Source organism: Scomber japonicus, chromosome 18, assembly GCF_027409825.1.
Source record: "Scomber japonicus isolate fScoJap1 chromosome 18, fScoJap1.pri, whole genome shotgun sequence".
Lineage (NCBI taxonomy): Eukaryota > Metazoa > Chordata > Actinopteri > Scombriformes > Scombridae > Scomber > Scomber japonicus.
This window is the reverse complement of record NC_070595.1, coordinates 8,034,477-8,053,372: the sequence shown is the minus strand read 5'-3', so window position 1 is coordinate 8,053,372 and position 18,896 is coordinate 8,034,477. Positions and strand designations below refer to the sequence as shown.

At 39.2% G+C, this 18,896-nt stretch overlaps 2 protein-coding genes across 2 annotated transcripts; both read left to right on the top strand.

Moving 5' to 3' along the window:
* The first annotated feature begins 1,678 nt into the window (after window positions 1–1,678).
* On the top strand, window positions 1,679–4,675 carry tmem205 (transmembrane protein 205). Its single transcript, XM_053338763.1, has 4 exons — window positions 1,679–1,758; window positions 2,844–2,959; window positions 3,074–3,237; window positions 3,422–4,675. Exons 2-4 carry the CDS (start codon window positions 2,860–2,862, stop codon window positions 3,722–3,724), a joined length of 567 nt encoding a protein of 188 aa, XP_053194738.1. The 5' UTR covers window positions 1,679–1,758; window positions 2,844–2,859; the 3' UTR covers window positions 3,725–4,675.
* Window positions 4,676–8,172: 3,497 nt separating this feature from the next.
* rab3db (RAB3D, member RAS oncogene family, b) lies at window positions 8,173–17,378 on the top strand. The gene is made up of 5 exons (XM_053338762.1): window positions 8,173–8,463; window positions 12,775–13,011; window positions 16,368–16,486; window positions 16,976–17,100; window positions 17,191–17,378. The coding sequence occupies exons 2-5, from the start codon at window positions 12,775–12,777 to the stop codon at window positions 17,376–17,378; spliced, it is 669 nt and encodes a 222-aa protein (XP_053194737.1). The 5' UTR covers window positions 8,173–8,463.
* Window positions 17,379–18,896: the final 1,518 nt, after the last annotated feature.

Here is an 18,896-nt window from a genome sequence, read left to right as displayed (position 1 = left end):
GAGTCTGTTGTTTGCTGCATTATAAGTCCATTTGCTGCTGAGGATCCCATTGCTACAACATTTCTTCCAAACAATGATTTTTTAAAAAAAGAATAAGTCTGCATATACATGTGAGGATCCTGCTGTGTCACAAAGCCACAGGAATAAATGAAAAATAGATGAGAGATGAGTGTCAGTGTTTCACAAGGTGGTCCTATCAAAGACTTTCATGGTTTAAAACTTCTGAGATCTGAAGTTAAAAATAAAGATAAATCAGGACTTCCTGTGACAGACATAACTGCAACATCCAGAGAAAGACCTCTGGGGCATCCTCCTCTCACTATGTTTCTCTGTGTTTCCTGATACTGATGTCAACTAAGATAATAATAATAATATGAAATAAAATAAAAGCCTAATAAAAAGTCTCAGTCTCTATCTCCAGACCTGCCAGCTCTTCTTACAATTCAGTCAATAAACATAGATAATTCAATTCATATACTAATTAGGTATATGGACTAATACATATGTATCTTATTGTCAGGAAAGTAAACCAGTACATTTACTGTATTTAAGAGCAATTTTAAGATACTTATTGAATTTTTCCAGTTTACTCTGTTTTATACTGCATTTATCTGATAGTTATAATCAGGCTTAAAGTTACTTTTCAGATTAGGATTCTTAATTTAGAAACCATATAAGTTTGTAAATTACACTGCATTGCTAAAGAATAAAAGATGGGTTCCCAACCTTTTTCTGTCTGTGAGCCTGTACAACAAAGCAAAGTGTTGGTCATGTTTCAGATGTCTATGAGTTGTTGAAAGACATGTTTTCCCTCTAACACTTCTCTGTTCATTTCATTTAAACAACAGTTTGAGGCCCAAACAGGTCAAATCATTCAATATTTCACAAAGATTAGAGAAAACTCTGTAAAATCCTAAATTTGTTATTCTTTCCTACCCAATTAACTATGTCATGACCCCTCTTACTTATCTTGTGACCCTTTGGAGTAAGGCATGGTTGAATTTAAGTAAAGTAAAGTAAAGTAAAGTAAAACTAATAAACAATAAGTCATTGTATGAGTATTAACAATATAATAATGTAATATATAAATATCACTTTACTTTACTTTTGGAGTTGTATTTAAGCATGACTTTTCTTCTAATGGATCATTTCTTACATAGCTGTGTAAGTACTTTTACGTCTATAAAGGACCTGAGTACTTTTTTCACCATTACACAGCCACAGTGTATACCAGTGTCATACAAAAAATCTGTCATAGCACATTTCATGGTGGAAGAGATGCAGCTTGGGCAGCAGGGGGCGGTGTTTCATTACTCTTTGAAATGAGATGAGCAATTCACTCAAATTCAGACAAAAACATGATAAATTTAATGTAAGAAGTTTGTAAAAACAAATCCAATACAAAATATTATATTTGCTATATTAATTACTAATCTTATAATATATTTCAGAATGAAAATGTGTGTCTAAAGAACACACAGAAACATATTAGGTTAGTAAATAAGTAAACTAAATAAAGTAATTACAACTAACAAAGCGACTGTGAAAGCAATATCACATGACTAGATGAATGGATGAAAATATTACATGCTGTAAAACTATATACAAAGAATCTCATTGGTCCGTTCCGCCTCGAGGGGCGGGGTTTGTGGACATTATTATTATGACAGAGGAAGTGTCTCAGTTGGACAGTGGGTCAATCTGACGTTATTCAATAGTACCCGACTCGCCTCATTTCTTTAAAGAAGCAAAGCGCAGGTAAGTGCAGGTTTATGTAAGTTACAGTTAGTAAATGTTCTTTTCTTAGAGGAATACTGCTTGATACAGCAGCGCAGCTCAGATAAAACTTGTGTAACTCTCTTAGCTTAGAGGCTAAAGCTTGTTAGCATGTCAGGTCCAGGCTGGAAATAAGTCTCACCTGCAGCAGACAGACTTCAGGTTTCACTGCTTCTCTATCCGCCCTCATCACTCCATTTTCACAGGTGGTCGCCTCAGTGATGCTTTTATAGGTTATAACTGTGAGTGTCGTGTGAAATGTATTTCTGTGCTTTGCCTCTGCTGTCTTATCTCATTCTTATCAGGGCTGCTACACATGCTGAGCACCAGGTTGAATAGATAGTAGACTTTAGCTCTGTGGCGCTGCTCTTTAACACTAATGCTCTGTTAATTTTATGATGATTGCTTATAAACAAAAGCTAGTTTTCTTACCATGCATTTCTTCTGATTAACACGTCGCCAGCAGCAACACTTGGTTAAATATAATGTATTATTATATCCTCTATATCTGAGTGGTACTGTTTACACAGCTCTACCTCATGTAAATTCTAAATAACCTCACTTGCCATTTATGTACACCCATAAAACACGAATGCAATATAATATAACAGCCCTGCAATAAATCCTTAATGAAGGTTATAATGTTTAGTTTTTATTTAAGCATTTTATTTGTTCATTTATTTTATGGACATTTATAGAAAACAAAATGACTTTATTGTACCAGTCAAAGGTTTTGAACACACTTTCTTATTCAAGAGAAAAGGATAGTGCGTCCAAACGTTTGACTGATACTGTACACCTGTTCATGTCAGTATTAACATATAACATACATTATATGTCCTCTGGTGTAATAACAATTCTTTATGGTCATTTTCATCTTTTGTCACCTTAATTAAATGTGCAGACTCAGTTTGTTGTGGTGAAGGGTCACCACTTGTTTCAAGAATATGTTGTTGATTTTGAAGTTATTACTATTTTTACATATATGTGTATATGTATATGTAAACCTTAAATGCTGTAAATCCAATGTCAACAAAACACATGTAGCTAATCTTGTCTATCTGTAGCTTGCAGAGTAACACCATGGCAACAGAGGGAGATCCTACAAATTTGATCAAAGTGCTACACCTTCTGGTGCTCTCTTTCTCCTGGGGCATGCAGATGTGGGTCTCCTTCATTGCAGGTATGAGGCACACAACAAAAGTCATCATGGCTGGAAATATGCATTCCTGCTTCAACGCTGTATTTGACCCCTGAACCCCTTATTTTGACCCTCATCTCATGTCTGTGCCTACAGGTTTTGCATTGGTGAAGCAGGTAACTCTCCACACCTTTGGTCTGGTGCAGAGTAAACTCTTCCCTGTATACTTCTACTGTCTGCTGGGCAGCAACTTTGTCAGCCTGGCTGTGTATGCTGTGTATCACCCCAGAGAGCTGCTGGACTGGCACGAAAGTTTGCAGGTCAAACATCCCACATACATATACAGAAACTATACCTGTGTAGAGTAACAGAGGCACGAATGTATTACATATTGCTGCGCTAATGATACGCATATCATATTTAGATCGCTTTACTCATCGTGATCGATGTAAGTAAATCATCATCATGTTACTTTCCATTAAAGTTTCTCCTCTTCTTCTGCAGATGGCTCTGTACTTTGTGGCGTTGATCATGGCTGGTCTCAACGCCCAGTGGTTTGGCCCAGCAGCCACTGAGGTGATGTTCCAGACGAGGGAGGTAGAGAAGGAGCATGGCCTGGGGAACCAGATCGGCCTTGGCAGCCAGAAAGAGGCTTATGCCAAACTCAAAGAGCAGGACCCCAAGTACAAAGCACTCAAGAGGACGTTTGGCCGCTACCATGGGTTGTCCAGCCTTTGCAACCTGATTGGGTTCATCTGCACCACAACTAATTTGATCTACACAGCTCTGAATTTGTCTACAATTTAGAGAAAATTAGGTTTCAGGATTCAATTAATGAAAAGTACCCAACCATCCATTGCTGCTGCAGCATTAAATATGTCATAGCAAATATAATGTGAGGAGTCAAGAGAGCCAGAATACTGTTTATGGGCTTGAGTTGAATATGCCCACAAATAAGTGTAAGTGACATTATGTACTATAAATTACACAGAATTTTGCATCACTTTAGTAATAACTGATGAAGCTACAGCTGTCTTAAAGTGTCCTTATGAGTGAGTGTGCCCAAAAAATCATCATTGCTGTTCACTTTTATCTGGCTCTCAATTAAGTTAGCATTTAATTAATGCTCTCTCACAGAGTATTACATATTTTTGTATACATCTATTTTCATATTATTTCAAATGACTCTGTGAAGAACAGTATTTTTTTTTAAACATGCTTAGTAAAATTTAATCAATAAACTTTAGGTCCTGTGTCAGCAGTTTACTTGCATCACCAGCAGGGGGAGATGTTTGGGCACAGGTGTATTTAGAGAAAAGTTTGTATTTCCAATGGTGAGCTCACAACAGCTAACCCTGCATTTCATTTGTGAAATGTTTTTGATTTTATTATGGAAATGTATCACAAATATCTCCTCCATGCATGTCTTAAAGCAAATGAAAACCCACTGCTTAGAATAATCAATGTCTAATATGTTTGTTTTTGAACATACATTTAGAAGTTCAGTCACATCTACAGTACTCTCTGTCTCTCATTAGGAAATTTTAACTGCTGTACACAAGATGTCTCCTACTTAACTGAAAAGAATATTTGTGGAAGTTGCCTTCCAACCTAGTTACGTTACAATCAAATTGAAACTGAGATTTAATGTGAACACCGTGAAACCTTCTCCTTTTAGAAAATGAATATGAAAACCTTTTCTTGTCAAACTGCACAGACATTGTTGAATTAACACAGGAAGATTAAACAACATATTGTTCATATAAAACCAGTGTTATCATTTCATATTTGGTGCTACAATACTTTCTGTATTTTTTTCCCCTTCTCCAACAAAGAAAGAAAGAAACTGTCTCCTAATCCTTACACTGTGGTTTTTACTCTGATATGGATGAGTGAACCCAGAGCCAACAAACTGGGCCTGGATTTGGAATCGGCAGGTTTTTAATGTCATTACCAGTGACGCACTTCAGATTTTGAGAGCACCAGCCTTGAATGCAGATAGCAGTTTTGCTGGCCAGCTAGAGGATGAGGGAGGAACTCCACCCATTACAGCTACAACATCAGCACTAATGGATTATAATGGAGTCATTTCAATATAAACAGCAGGGACTGAAACTAAAGGGATGATGTTTTCCCAAATGTAATTTATGTTGGCCTTTTTGAAGAGGTTCCCTCCATCTGTGATCATGAATTCAGTAATCATTTAATGAGGTTTGTTTGTAATTTTCTTGCTTTAGTTAATGAAATAGGCTCATGTGTTAACACACATAATGACCTCTAAACACACTTTGTTTTTATCTTGCTGACATTGTTAATGTGTTATGTCAATTGGGATATTGCACAAGGAAGTTAGCCCAAGTGTCTTGAGGAAGGAGGCTGAGAACATGCTCTCAAGTTCTCAGAGAATGCACTGGGTCTTTAGCTGTGCCGTCAGGTTTCTCACTGCAGCAACATCAGGAAATAAACCCTGACCAAAGAACAAGTTTATCCACTCATCTCTTCAAGGCATGACTTACAAAAGCAAGGAGAGATTTAAAGTGAAATCATTTATACAGTTTGAGAAATGACAGACCTGTTTGTAAGAATACCTTCAAAAACAATATAACAATGCATTACTTGGATAAGTCAAGTACGGACATAAAGACAATGAGGATAGCATATACTGTTTAAAAATTCCCCTACTATGGGTGTGTAAAGTAAAACACGAGGAAGCAGGGAAACAAAAGGAAGTGTTGAAGACTCGCACCAGACAAGTTCCACCATCCTCCCTCATTCCTGGCCTACACAAGGAAATGAATTTATGTGTGTTTGTGTGCAAGAAGGAGAGTCACTGCAAAAATCAGACACTATGAACCTTAGACTACTGCCAGTTCAGGGCTCATTATTTGGACCTCTAGTGATACTGCAGAACAGCCCCGCAGTAATATGTTGTGTTGAATTAATTATGAGCCAGAGAGTCTCCGGCAGCTTTATTCAATCATCTCTAATGTGGAAATGTGGACCTAATTTGCAATTGTCTGATCTGATGGATTTTTTTTTATTATGCTGTTACAGATAGACAAGGTTCATGAATACAATGTAGAGAGCCTATCACTGATCTACAGCTTCTCACAAGTATAGCAAGCCTGATTTGTATATATTTGAAAGTGCTTTTGCAGTCTCCTGCTGAGGAGGTGTTTGTTCTGTCTCCACTTGAACGCATGAACACTACTTGATTTGATGTCTCTGACGACAGGGGGGATAAGGCTGTTCCATATTGGTACAGCAGAGTAGAGAAAGCTCCTGTCAAGGCATTCGGTGTTAGCACTGGGGAGTGACAAGGCATTGACTTGGTGGTAACCTGCAGGTGGTTTGACCTGGGACATGAGCTCAGGGGTAGCAGTGCTGTTAGGTCTGCTGAACAGTTGAGAATGTGCATCTTGAAAAGAACAGTTGTAGCAGGAACTGTTCTGTGATAGCCCAGCTTGATAGCATAATCTTTTAGGGTGTAGTCCTAAATGCACACCAATGATCTTGCCTTTTTCTAGATGATATCTAGCTGCCCAGGAGTGGTTTGTGACACATTCATCCAAACAAGGCAAGAGTGTGCCATGATGCTCCTGACCTGGGTTTTGTAGACGTTGGCTCTCCTTTAAGAAGCTTGTTTGGCAAATTCCGCAATGGTCCAAAACATTGTCCAGCATGTTTACAGATGTTTGACAGATTGATGGTTCACTGGAGTTTTCTGTCAATGCATATTCCTAAAATTTCGATCTGCTCATTAAGCTTGGTTTTGGTAATCCTAAAGAAGAGATTTTGCCTTACACTTGCTGGGTATGTAACCCTCCATGCATCAGGCCACTTTCTGGTCTTTGTTTAGGCTTGTTGCCACCTCAGACCCTTATGATAGTGTTATCACCCATATCCACTTGCAGTATAAAAACACTGAGACCTAAAACGGATGTGCAATTTATCAAAGGATTAGGCTGCTCAGTTTGATAAAAGTGCTAACACAAACTGACTCCTTGACCCAAACAAACAAAACTACCAAAGCACGTAATGAAACCAAGAGTGAGCAGTGATACCATACACTGGTCAGACCATACACATAGCAGTGAGACCATACACTGGTGACTATGAGTTCCACACCAAGAGACCATAGGTATTGTAAAGAACTATGTCACATAAGAGAAAATACCATAATACACTGCTGACATTGACAAAGATACAAATTGAATAGTTGAATCCTTAATACACATAACAAAATATACAACCTAATGTCCTAAAAGGCAAAACTGTATTCTATCTGAGGTCTGCATCGAAATTAGTTTGTGGAAAGAAAATGGACTGAATTTTATTGAATACGTTTGGTAACACAATAAAGCATGATTTACGTAGGTTGAAATGAAATGATAAGAGCCTCACACTGGCTTCTGAATTTTTAATCATTGAATACTGGACCATTTATTTGCTGGAAGCAGTCAGTTCCTGGAATCTTCACTGTGAGACTGCAGAAAGTTACTACTCCCTGCAGTGTCTTATTTTTTATACCCTGCCTCCATTCATGAATTAAGAATGGGACATAGAATGCTGTTTTAGAGGTGCTGGTAGGCATATTTTGTTACCTTTGGACAAAGCCAGACTTGCTGTTACTCATTTTCAGTGATTGTACTAATCTAAATTTTCCAGCTTCTGGGTGAAGTCTACATTACATTACAGACATAAAAGTGGTATCAATCTGTTCGCTTAATTCTCTGCAGTGATAACGCGTATTAGACCAACCCTAAATGTTGAAATACTCCTTCAAACATAACAGATTACAAACACAACTGAGAGGAATGGGACCCACAGCTCATTTTTGCCCCAAGGCTCCCTGACAAATTAACTCTGCACTGCTGATAGGATTAGGATATTAGTAATGTTAGTATAGGAGGGAATTTGAGAGAAAAAATATTAAAAGGTCAATATAACTAGGCCCATTGAGTCTTACAATCTTTTCTATAGAGTTTCTATAGAGTATGATTGAAATATTAGGCTATAATGATAGCATAAAAAAGGCAAGTTGTGAATATCATAAATAAATATGGTCATTAGAAAGTAATGAATAACCTGGGCACAGTCCTGTATAGTAGTCTATTATAAAGCTGTTTCTTTAGGGCGTGTGAGTTCTGTGTGGTTCCCGCGCGCTCACGTGCGCAAGCTCGAGGGACAGCCCTCTCCACGCGCAGCGTCATGTAGCTGTCTGCTCTAGAGTTCGCGTTAACTGTGACAGACTGAGGAGCTTCAGCACCGACTGTGTCAGCTCTGTACACAACCGAGATCCGGGAGCAGCTCCAGCCCGTGAAACAGCGAATACCGAAACGGGAAACAAGTAGCCTGTCGAGGAAGGAAAGCTCCTCGGCTGCTGCTTGCTGCTGCTGCTGGAGCAGGAAGGTGCACTTTGCTTTGTTAGCTGTACTTTTACAAGCTTCTTAACTCAGCATCTCACCGCCGGACAGAAGATATCACAGTATCATTCCTAGAGGTGAAAGGAACCGAGTTGGACATTTGCATTGTTTTGTGAAAAGGTGAGTTTCTGGAAGTTTCTGGGTCTGGTGTGGTGTTTGTGTGTGTGTGGTGCTTCACATTTTTTTCATGCCTGAGTGTAATGTTAGGACACCTTCACTAAAAATAAAGTGACTTGTTGCCTTTTTAAAATTGCGTGTGTGTGTGTGTGTGAGAGAGAGAGAGCGAGAGCGAGAGAGAGAGAGAGAGACTTTAATTGATCCCTACGAAATGTATCTAATGGGATTTACCACTCTGTTTCGGGCACACAATTGTTGCATGATGTGAGCATATTTGGCACTGAGTATTAACTATAATGGCTTTCTAAAAAATCGAAACAATGTCCAAGCCTTTTATCATCCGTCTATGTTTGCGTCCCAGCCCCTTCCCTTAATGACAGAACAGATGTGACAGCTGCCAGCTAATCAATAGTGGTTATTTCCTGCCTGCCGGCTCCTGGCTCAGCAAACAGTGCCAGCTGAGGGACCTGGCTGCACCATCATCCGGCCCTGGCTGGCCACCACAATGGCTTATATTTGTTTTACTTGAGATAATGCACAGCCATAAAGAGCTTCCATTCTCATCTGTGCTGCACCACACTGAAGATGACTGCCTGGTGATATTATCATAGCAGGTGCTGATGTGGGACACTGTGATGTGGTGAGGCTGTTTTGTTTGGAAGACTGAAATGTCACTTTAAGACATCATCACCATGTGAAGGAGGAAGGCTTTTATAATTGCAGCTAGTTGCAATGTGTCATGTGTCTTCGTGAGTGTCATTTACATAGTGAGAGGGAACTTAACACCACAACATTAAGCAACACAGTTACAGGAAACACTTTATAATGGACCTATGTAACATGTTTATGAGTAAATATGTACACAGGCTATTAAAAGAGATCATTTCACTAATGTGTTTTACAGGCCTGCACAGTAAACATGGAGCACATGTGACTGGGTTTACCTCAGGCTTAGGCTCAGCTGATGGGGAAAGTTGGAGTAGGAAAATAGTGTAACATGACTGTGAGTGGATCCATGCTATGGGATCTGTAAGTAGGTCCCCCTGTAAAAAGTCCCCTCAGAGACCCTCACACAGCGCAGGCGTCATGTGATTTGGGATTTCACAGCTAGTGTTTGTAGGGATTAGAGACTCGAGTTATGGCTTTTATGTAATACACTTCTCTAGTCTGAGGAGATGGTATTTAAAGGGCATGTACATAGACTTCAGAATAAGCGGTGAAGTTGTGAAAGAGCGTTGTGTTATATTTTCCACTGTATGTAAAGCAACGTTCATTACAACATGAGCCAGCACATATGTAGAGAGTCTACCTCATGCCACAGTGCATTTATTAAGCTGAATGTAAGTTAATAAATGTTGAAAGTTAGTTTTTACTTAATCAGCCAATAGAATAATTGAATAATCTTTTTTTTTCTTTTAAACTGAAAACAGGAAACATTTGCTGGCTAAGCTTCTTGAATGTGAGGATTTGAAGCTTTTCTGCATCATACATGGTCATAAAATGAATATCTTTGGTTTAAGGAGTGTTGATCAGATAAATCAAGACATTTTAGAATGTCACCTTTAGGCTGTAAGACATGATTACAGGTATTTTTCACTAGTTTTTGACATTTTATAGACAAAACAGATAGACTAGTCTAGAAAATAACTATCAGATTCATTTATAATATTTAAAATAATCAATAGTTTCAGGCCTGGTTTTCATCACTAGATCACCATTTATCACCATTAGAGAGCAGCAAACAAAATAATCATGTTTTAAATTGACACACAACTGTATACGACACCAAGCCACCAGTACATGTACAGAGTCACTCACTCTCTCACACACAGGCGCTGTAATAGTTGTGAGAGTAAACGTGTACAACACAGTAAACAGTTTCGCCAAGCTCGCCAGGCTCAGTAATGAGCTTCCTCTCCTCCTCCTTTGTTCCATCGCCCTTGGTGGTATCGTGATAGATATCTGTGTTCCTGCTCTGGAGACCTCCATCTGGCCAGTTAAAAGCTCAGCGGACTCACTGCTTTGACCGCTAATGGCTCTTGCCAGCAGCTGAGTCCTAGTCTGGTCTCCACGGAGACGAGACTCACCAGAGAGAGAGGCAGGGCTTGAACCGCAGCGATTGATCATTGTGTGTGTGTGTATGGGTGGGTGGGTTTTGGAGGGATAGACATGGGTTAGGTCTCCTTTTTTTCACACCCTGTGCTGTGCAGCTGCTCTCCCTCCTCCCTCTGTTTGGATGACAGACAGTGAAAGGCGTAATGTCAGGTAAACTCCCACCTGCCCTCAGGAGAGATTACGCTGAGATGAATGGGTATAATGATGGACAGATGGTGTATCTTTCTGTTATTTCCAAACACAAATGTTAGCCATTCTAAACGTTATCTCACTGTTATCTTTTGTTTCACTTCGATAACAAAGCCTTTAATGGAGTCGCAACACGATTACCTTTATGATAAATGGATTTCATTCACTATCATCTGCCTCAGCTTTGATTTAATAGTAGAAAAGTAACAAGTACACTCTGTAACTTCTTCAGTGAGTGGGGCACAGTTCATTCTAGCACTGAAACCACTAGTTATTAAGTGAAAGTTTATAATTAATCTGCAACTATTACTTTTTAATGTTTGCATATAATTCAGCTTTTAGATGTGAGAACTTCCTGCTTTTCTTTGTCCAATATTAATGTAATTGGATATCTTTTTTAGGTTGTTGGTTGGACTAAAAAAAGACTTTTGGGAATTATGATGAGCATTTTACACTATTTTCTAATTCTATTTAGAAAAACAACAGATTAGATAATCAGCAGATGAATCCATAACAGCTGCAATGATTAAAGTGTTTCCAACAGAAGTTTGAGAGACTATGGTTGTAGAGTCTCAGTTCTCATTCTGGTGCATTCTGAGAGCAAAATTAAGAGGCTATAAATAGATTTTTTTTTTTGTGCTTTGGTAATTTAACTACTGGTTGAATGGTCACACCCACAAAACACAGGAAATACATTTTACCAGTTAACACATGTTTGAAAAAAAATATCAAAAAAAGACTAATGTCCATATTTGTCCATATTTCAGCTCTAAAACAAAGAACGCAGATTTGATTATCTAATTTCAACTAGTTCATTCATTAGGAACATATAAAATACTGTTTCAGGAAATATCTTTTTCTACATTGCATTTCTTCCAATAACTAAACTAACTGTCTTTGCTGATCAATAACAGACCTCCAGATGTCTTAGAAGTGGATCAGGATCAGAGTTGATTTATTTTACAGATGGAAATAAAGATCTCTGTTTAAGTCTTAGCTTTTTTTTACACTGAACCAACTAAAGCAGTATAATGGTGCTCTGTGTGTTTTTAAATAGCACCCAGGTGTTCCAGATTCAGAGGTGTGAGGTGGAGGTGTGTGGGGAAGTTTATTTGTGCTGTTGAACGTAACCGCTGTGAAACAATCAGAAAATAAGGTGTTATTGACCTGATTCACTGAGCTGACCCCTCACAGCAAAGACAGAGACGCTGGAAAATTGTGAAACTGGGGGCAAAAATTAGAATATGGTGGGCCGCCACAGTCTATATAATTAATGAGACACATGGGTTATTCAATGAATCTATTAGGTGGTAGAAAGACTTTTTGGCAACTATTTTGTTAATCGATTGATCATTTTGAGTCATTTTTTTAGGAAGAAATGCTGAAATTCTCTGGTTCCAGTATCCTGGATGTGGATATTTCCTGGCTTCTTTAGTCCTCTGTGATAGTAAACTGAATATGTTTGTGTTGTGGACTGTTGGTTGAGACAAAACAAAATACTTTAAGTTGTTTTTTCTCGTCCTACATTAAAGTTAGCTGGATTTCTCAGTCAGTTTGGATTTTTCACTATTATCTGACGTTTTATAGAAGAAACAATCAATTTATTAGATCAATTAATATTAATTGTTAATTAATTATTGTTAGTTGAGGCCCTACAGAACATGAATCAACAACATGCTCTGGTGGTTTAGGGATCTAAGTACTGACCATGAACTATTGTGTCTGACCTTTGTTGCAAGTAATTCCCCATCTCTCTATCTCCTATCATTTCCTGTCATCTATCTACTGTCTAATTAAGACAGAAAATGTAATAATTAAAATAAAATAAACTGACAACAAATCTAATAATTGAGGATTTGTTTCTTGATGCCACCCGACCACACTGAGGTCACATGATATCTAAACCCATTCCATTTGTTAATGAAGTCAAATCTCATTTAAAGCTCTGTCAAAGCTAGTAGACTATGACTTTTTGACCTGGTCTTGTTCTGCTTCCCCATCCTTCTCCAGATGGCATCAAATGACTCACGGCTCCAGCAACAGCCGTCCCAAAAGGACGCCGCCGACCAGAACTTTGACTACATGTTCAAGCTGCTGATCATTGGCAACAGCAGCGTGGGCAAAACCTCCTTCCTTTTCCGCTACGCCGACGACTCCTTCACCTCGGCGTTCGTCAGCACCGTGGGCATCGACTTCAAGGTCAAGACAGTCTTCCGCAACGACAAGAGGATCAAACTGCAGATCTGGGTGAGCGGGTTAAAAATGCTGATATGTTGTGGGTTTGATTTCTGCCATTTGTAACAGGTGAACAGAGTTTAAACAAAGTGGATAATGCCACCCGTTCAAGATTTTATTATCTATAAAATCATAAAAACAGGAAGGTAAAGATGCACACGTGAAATGCTTGTTTACACTACGACTATTTTATCAGTCAATGTTTTGGGAAGCTAACCGCAGGTTTAGTTGTAAGTTGTGCAAGAGTTTAAAAAGAAATACAAAAAAACTTCCTCATAGTTTCATGCACATTCTTACTCCCTGAGCTTATCTGACATCTACTACCAGTTCACATGGCTTCACCTTTAAGAAATGAGCTTTCACTTTGCCTGGTTTAATACCTTCACATTTGGAAATATATGTAGCTTTTTACTAAAAATATGGTTGAATTTGTAGTTTGGGAATTGAAATAATAATCTGCTAATGTTTGTTATTTACTATTTTAACTTTGTCAATACCAACTTACAGTTACAGTTCTAACAGTCACTGTTTTAATTTTATTTTACACATAAAGTCAGAACTTGTCATTAAAAGTACTAGAAAGGCTGTCTTACAAATTGGGGAAACAGAGCAGGTAGTCAGGGTGTAACAAAAAGACATAAATGAGTTGCATTATGGGAAATGTAGTATACAGCATTTTAGGATTTTAACCCAAACTAGGGACAAAAAAATCAGGATCTGTAGCTTTGACGTCTTTTTTCTTTTTTTGGATGTCTTTGTTGTGAGTTCCCTAAACTTTATAGAGGTGCAATACTATGGTAGCTTTTAGTTAATTTACATTGTAACTTATTTTCTGTATAATGTACAGATTATGAGGCTTGATACACACTGCCTGAACTAAAACAATCATCTCCTGACTGAACCCTGCTATTTTATATGGTACATGGCATTCCTCACAGTACACTACAGATCCCATCGATATACATTGTTAACGCTGTTCAAACAGATGATTCATTTAAACCAACAATGTACGAGCCACCATATGATGCACACAAGTTGACCAAGATGAATCAGCGGCAGAGGAGCCAACACCAAAACACACACTCAAGTCGCCTACCTGACCAAACATGTGTCTCTGACACGCAGCATAAGAAGTGTGTGTGTGTGTGTGTGTCTGTGTATGTGTGTGTGTGATACTCTAAACAGCTGAGAATGAGCTGTAATAAGTGTATAATGTGTGTTAGCTAGTAATGTGATTAGGAGGGTTTTAAGAAGGTGGGCAAACTTGTGTGCCCTGACTTGACGTAACAACTGATGGGGCTGTTGAATGACACAGAGACCTGGTATTTCCTAAGCTCAGGAAGCGGAGGAAGTTCCCTATCAGCATCTGACGTAGACATAATGAAGATATACTGTGGCACTACTACAGCAGGCAGTGTATTTAAAGGGTGTGGGAGCGGTGTCTAAATTTCAAGTCCTCCCTTTTGAAAGTGTGATGTTAATAATCAACTCTGTGAACTTTTACCCACTATTAGATTCATGTTCATTCATTCTGAGCACCATCTGTAAGAGATTTCACTTGTTTTTTAGAGCCTCACTGTTGTGTGTATCATGGTAACAAGCTAGCCTGATAACACACCACATGACCCTTTGCACTGGGGATTCATGAGCCCACACATGTACAATATGGACACACATTGTTTACATCCCTCCCTTTTTTTCTGTCATGGAAATATGTTTCCGATCTTTAAGCAAACACACATACACACCTTTCGCACACTTATTACACTGCCACACATATGTTGCGTGTGTGTGTGATGATATCCTGTGTGTGTGCGCCACTGCTTTGTGCTGGTAGCCAATAAATATAACCCAGGTGACGCATGTTTGAAGATCAGTCTTGGTCCTCTTGAGCGTGCAGGAGCCTGATTTAAACCTCTCCTTCTCTATCAACATACACTCATACACTCATACACACACACACACACACACACACACACACACACACACACACGAGGGAGCAGCTTTTGTTTACTGGCTGGAGTTGACTGTGGCAACCTTGGAGACCGTCTGTTTGGTTTGACGTCCAATTACGCCGCCAAATATTTGATCATCTCTGCCTGCGTGAGATAAAGATGAACCTGGAATATGTCAAAGCCAAATGTAAGCTCCTGACAGAAAGCAGATTGTAGCTGTATTGGAAAGAATAAAAGAATATGCCATCTCTGTGAGTCAGCCTCTGATGCAGGGATTCATGACCTGTCTGCCTTGCCCATTTTGTAAAGTGAGAAGGGATCATTTGAGGCGACCATCCGGAGCTTCCCTGGCTGAAATGGAACATTCATAACCCCTCAATGGCCTCTGTTACCTGGACAACTCACTCCTCCTCCCACTCGTCTTCAGTGTGAGGAAAACATCAGACAAACACATAAGCCCTCGATGCAAATGAAGGACTCAAACAGGTTACTAAGTAACCGTAAGAGTAGAGGGGAGTTGCTCCACCAACTCGTGTCTACCTGTTTGATGTTGACCTGCTATAAACTATAAACTGCAACATGACCCACAGCCTCCTTTTAATTAGAAGATGCTTCAGATAAACTAGGTGGCTCACTGGGACCGGGAGGCAGCGTTGGCCACACCTCCTCAGCCTCTGTGACGCTCACTTTTGTGTTATCTGTGTGTGTCTTCTGGTTATTGATGTAAGCCAGAGGTCCTGGTTTGATGGGAAATGATGGTGGTGGGAGCTCATAACTAAATGCCATCTACTGGTAGATTGTATGAAGCAGAGCAAGTGGCATAGAGATGTGGTGATGAAGCTGAGTGCTTTAGATAGAGATGAATGAAAAGAAGTTTCACAAATATTTTCTTTTTTTCTACCAGTACACAAGATTCCTAACTTTTTTGTACATTTTTTTACCTGCAAATGAAACCCCACACAAACCCGACTTTCATAACTCAAACAACTTATTACAAGCTTCTCATCATGATAAAAATTGTCAGTCAAAATGTCAGTTTGAAGAAAAATTCAGATTGTCATTGCCATTACAAGAGATTATCTAAACCACTCTTAACACCAAAGTTCAGTATAAAATAACTCTATCTCTACCCTGACAGATGTTTTTGCATCATACAGCTGGACTTGAGTAGACCACTCACTTTAATAGATAACTGTTGTATTTGCTCCACATGGACTGTGTCAAAGGCAACTCAAAGCTGCAGGTAAAGTTCATAGTTTAGACAATATTGCCCCCTTGTGGTGTAAAATGATTAAGGGAATTTATTATTTTTGTTTAGTTTTTAGTTTTTTATAGGCAAATGTATAAATGTAAAGCAGGTATGAAGCATTATATTGTATTGAAATATATGCATGTGTATGTGTGTAAATGCAGGACACAGCAGGGCAAGAGCGCTACCGCACCATCACCACAGCCTACTACAGAGGAGCCATGGGCTTCCTGCTCATGTATGACATCACCAACCAGGACTCATTCAACGCAGTTCAGGACTGGTGAGTTTCTGTTGGTACAGACACCAGCAACATCTCAACAACTTCAAAAGACTTGAGTGAATGTTGGTGCAATGCCACAGACCAGGGATGAAGTCAGAACTTTTTAGTATGGTTACTGCCATGCTGTGGTCATTTATGGAGCACTTTTGCTCATCAGTCTGGAAATCTGAGCATCCTATTGAGTTCTTGGCTCCCTCAGACCATCATATTTCTATCCTTATAGGCAATAGGCAGGAATATAAATGCATTTAAAACCACTTTCCTATAACTGCTTAAAGGATTGACCAGTTTAACAGACATTGCCATAGATCTTGAACAGGAACTTTTGCAAATACAAGTTTTGACTGCGCTTAAGTTAATACTGTGTTACCAGTTATATAAGAAAGGGTCTGTGATTTGTTGGATCCTTAATTGCTTCTATTGTAGATTTATATACTTTTTACTGCTTTGATTCATGGAGACTGTGCTAACTCTGTGTCTGTCCTAAAGGGCGACACAGATCAAGACATACTCGTGGGACAACGCTCAGGTGATCCTAGTGGGCAACAAGTGTGACCTGGAGGACGACAGGATCGTACCCACAGAGGATGGTCAGCGTCTGGCAGAGGATCTAGGTAAAAACCCCTAACCCCCTCACATGCACAGTACTACCTGCATGCATATACAGTATAAATGACATTCTGCCACCTGTGCCACCTCTGCAGGTTTCCAGTTCTTCGAGGCCAGCGCCAAGGACAACATCAACGTCAAGCAGGTGTTCGAGCGTCTAGTGGACGTTATCTGCGAGAAGATGAACGAGAGCATGGAGGGAGAAACCAATCTTGTTTCCAACCACAGGAACCAGGGCCTTAAAGACTTGCCTTCAGAGAACCACGGGGGCTGTGCTTGTTAAACCGTCTGCCTTCTTACCAAGTTCCCTCAACATACACACATCTGCACAAACATACTGATACTCATACATAAAGACCAAGTCCTTCTCTGTGCCTCAACCATTGTAAAGAGCTGCACCTCTTCCTCTCTCTCTTTACTGCAGCCTAACACAGCTCAACACAGACCAAAGCACAGTTAGCTGAGATAGTCATCATCGGCTCTGTCAGACCCCTCTACTCCCCAGAACCTGCCTCTTCTTTCTTGTCCTTCTAAAGAGGCCCACTCTGTCTGTGATGTCTGATAGTCCACTGAAGACTATCCTGTGCTCTGTTCCCCTCCACATCTACCACCTTGACCGCTGCTGCACCATTAGCATTTTAAATTTACAGTACTTGAAACATTTTGTTCAGTGGCTTACGATTTTCGGAGTCAAATATTTGCGCAGATAGCTTGAAGCTAGTGATGCCAAATATGATGGAGACACGACATGTTTAGAAGGCTGTACATTTGGCATTTATTGTTCTGTTTGAGATTCATACATATGCTTGAGTTTCCCTTAACCTTGTAAAACCAGACTACATGCCTCTAGGCGACATAAGATTTGATTGTTGCTCCTGAACCTTAAAAACAGCTATTTAAATTCCACAACACTTCCTGCTAAAAGACCAATGTCCAGACCGACAGTATCTGGGACATTTGATGCTCATGACAGACTGAAGCAGAGAAGAATTAATCATTTTTTGTACTTTAAATAATGGTCTCAAACAAAGACAGATTGAGTTTTGCGAGGCTTAAAGGAATGCTTTGATTACATATTTCGGGAAATCCATTAATTCTCTTTCTTGCCAAGTGTTAGATGATTAATACTGTGCTTTTATTTGTACAGTAACTATGAATCTCCAGCAACCACTTAGCTTATATTAGCACAATGAATTAGTTTTTTCTACAGATTAAACAAGTTATTGAGCTTTAGAGGTGCTGGTAGGTGGATTAGACAGATTGGATTGGACAGAGCCAGGTTAGCTGTTTCCAGTCGTCATGCTAAGATAAGCTAAGTGTCTGCTGGCAATAGCTTTTATATTTATAGTACAGTCATGAAAGGGGTATTCATCTTTTCTTCTAACTCTTGGCAGAAAAAGAGAGTACTTCCCCAAATGTGGAACAATTCCTCTAACAGAAATCAAATGCCTCTAAATTCCTTTTAAATGTGGACATATCAGTACAGCACAGCCAAATGAAATTCACTCGTGAGAAGAACTGTATGCCTTCATATTGTTGTTTTTGGGGTTAAACTTTATATTAGGTGCTGATAATTACCTTTCTTCCCTAAATTACATCTCAGTTATAAAATTCTGAGGTACACATCTCATTACTCATTACTTATTATATATATATAAAGCATCAAATCCATCAGTCAAGATGTTTAAGAAAACCAACTAGAGTCTTAATGCCAGCACTTTGCCTGCCTCAGTGCTTCTCAGCGGCCTCCTCTCTCTCTGGTGCACTAATGCTGAAACAACAGGAGGGTTAGAGCGATGAT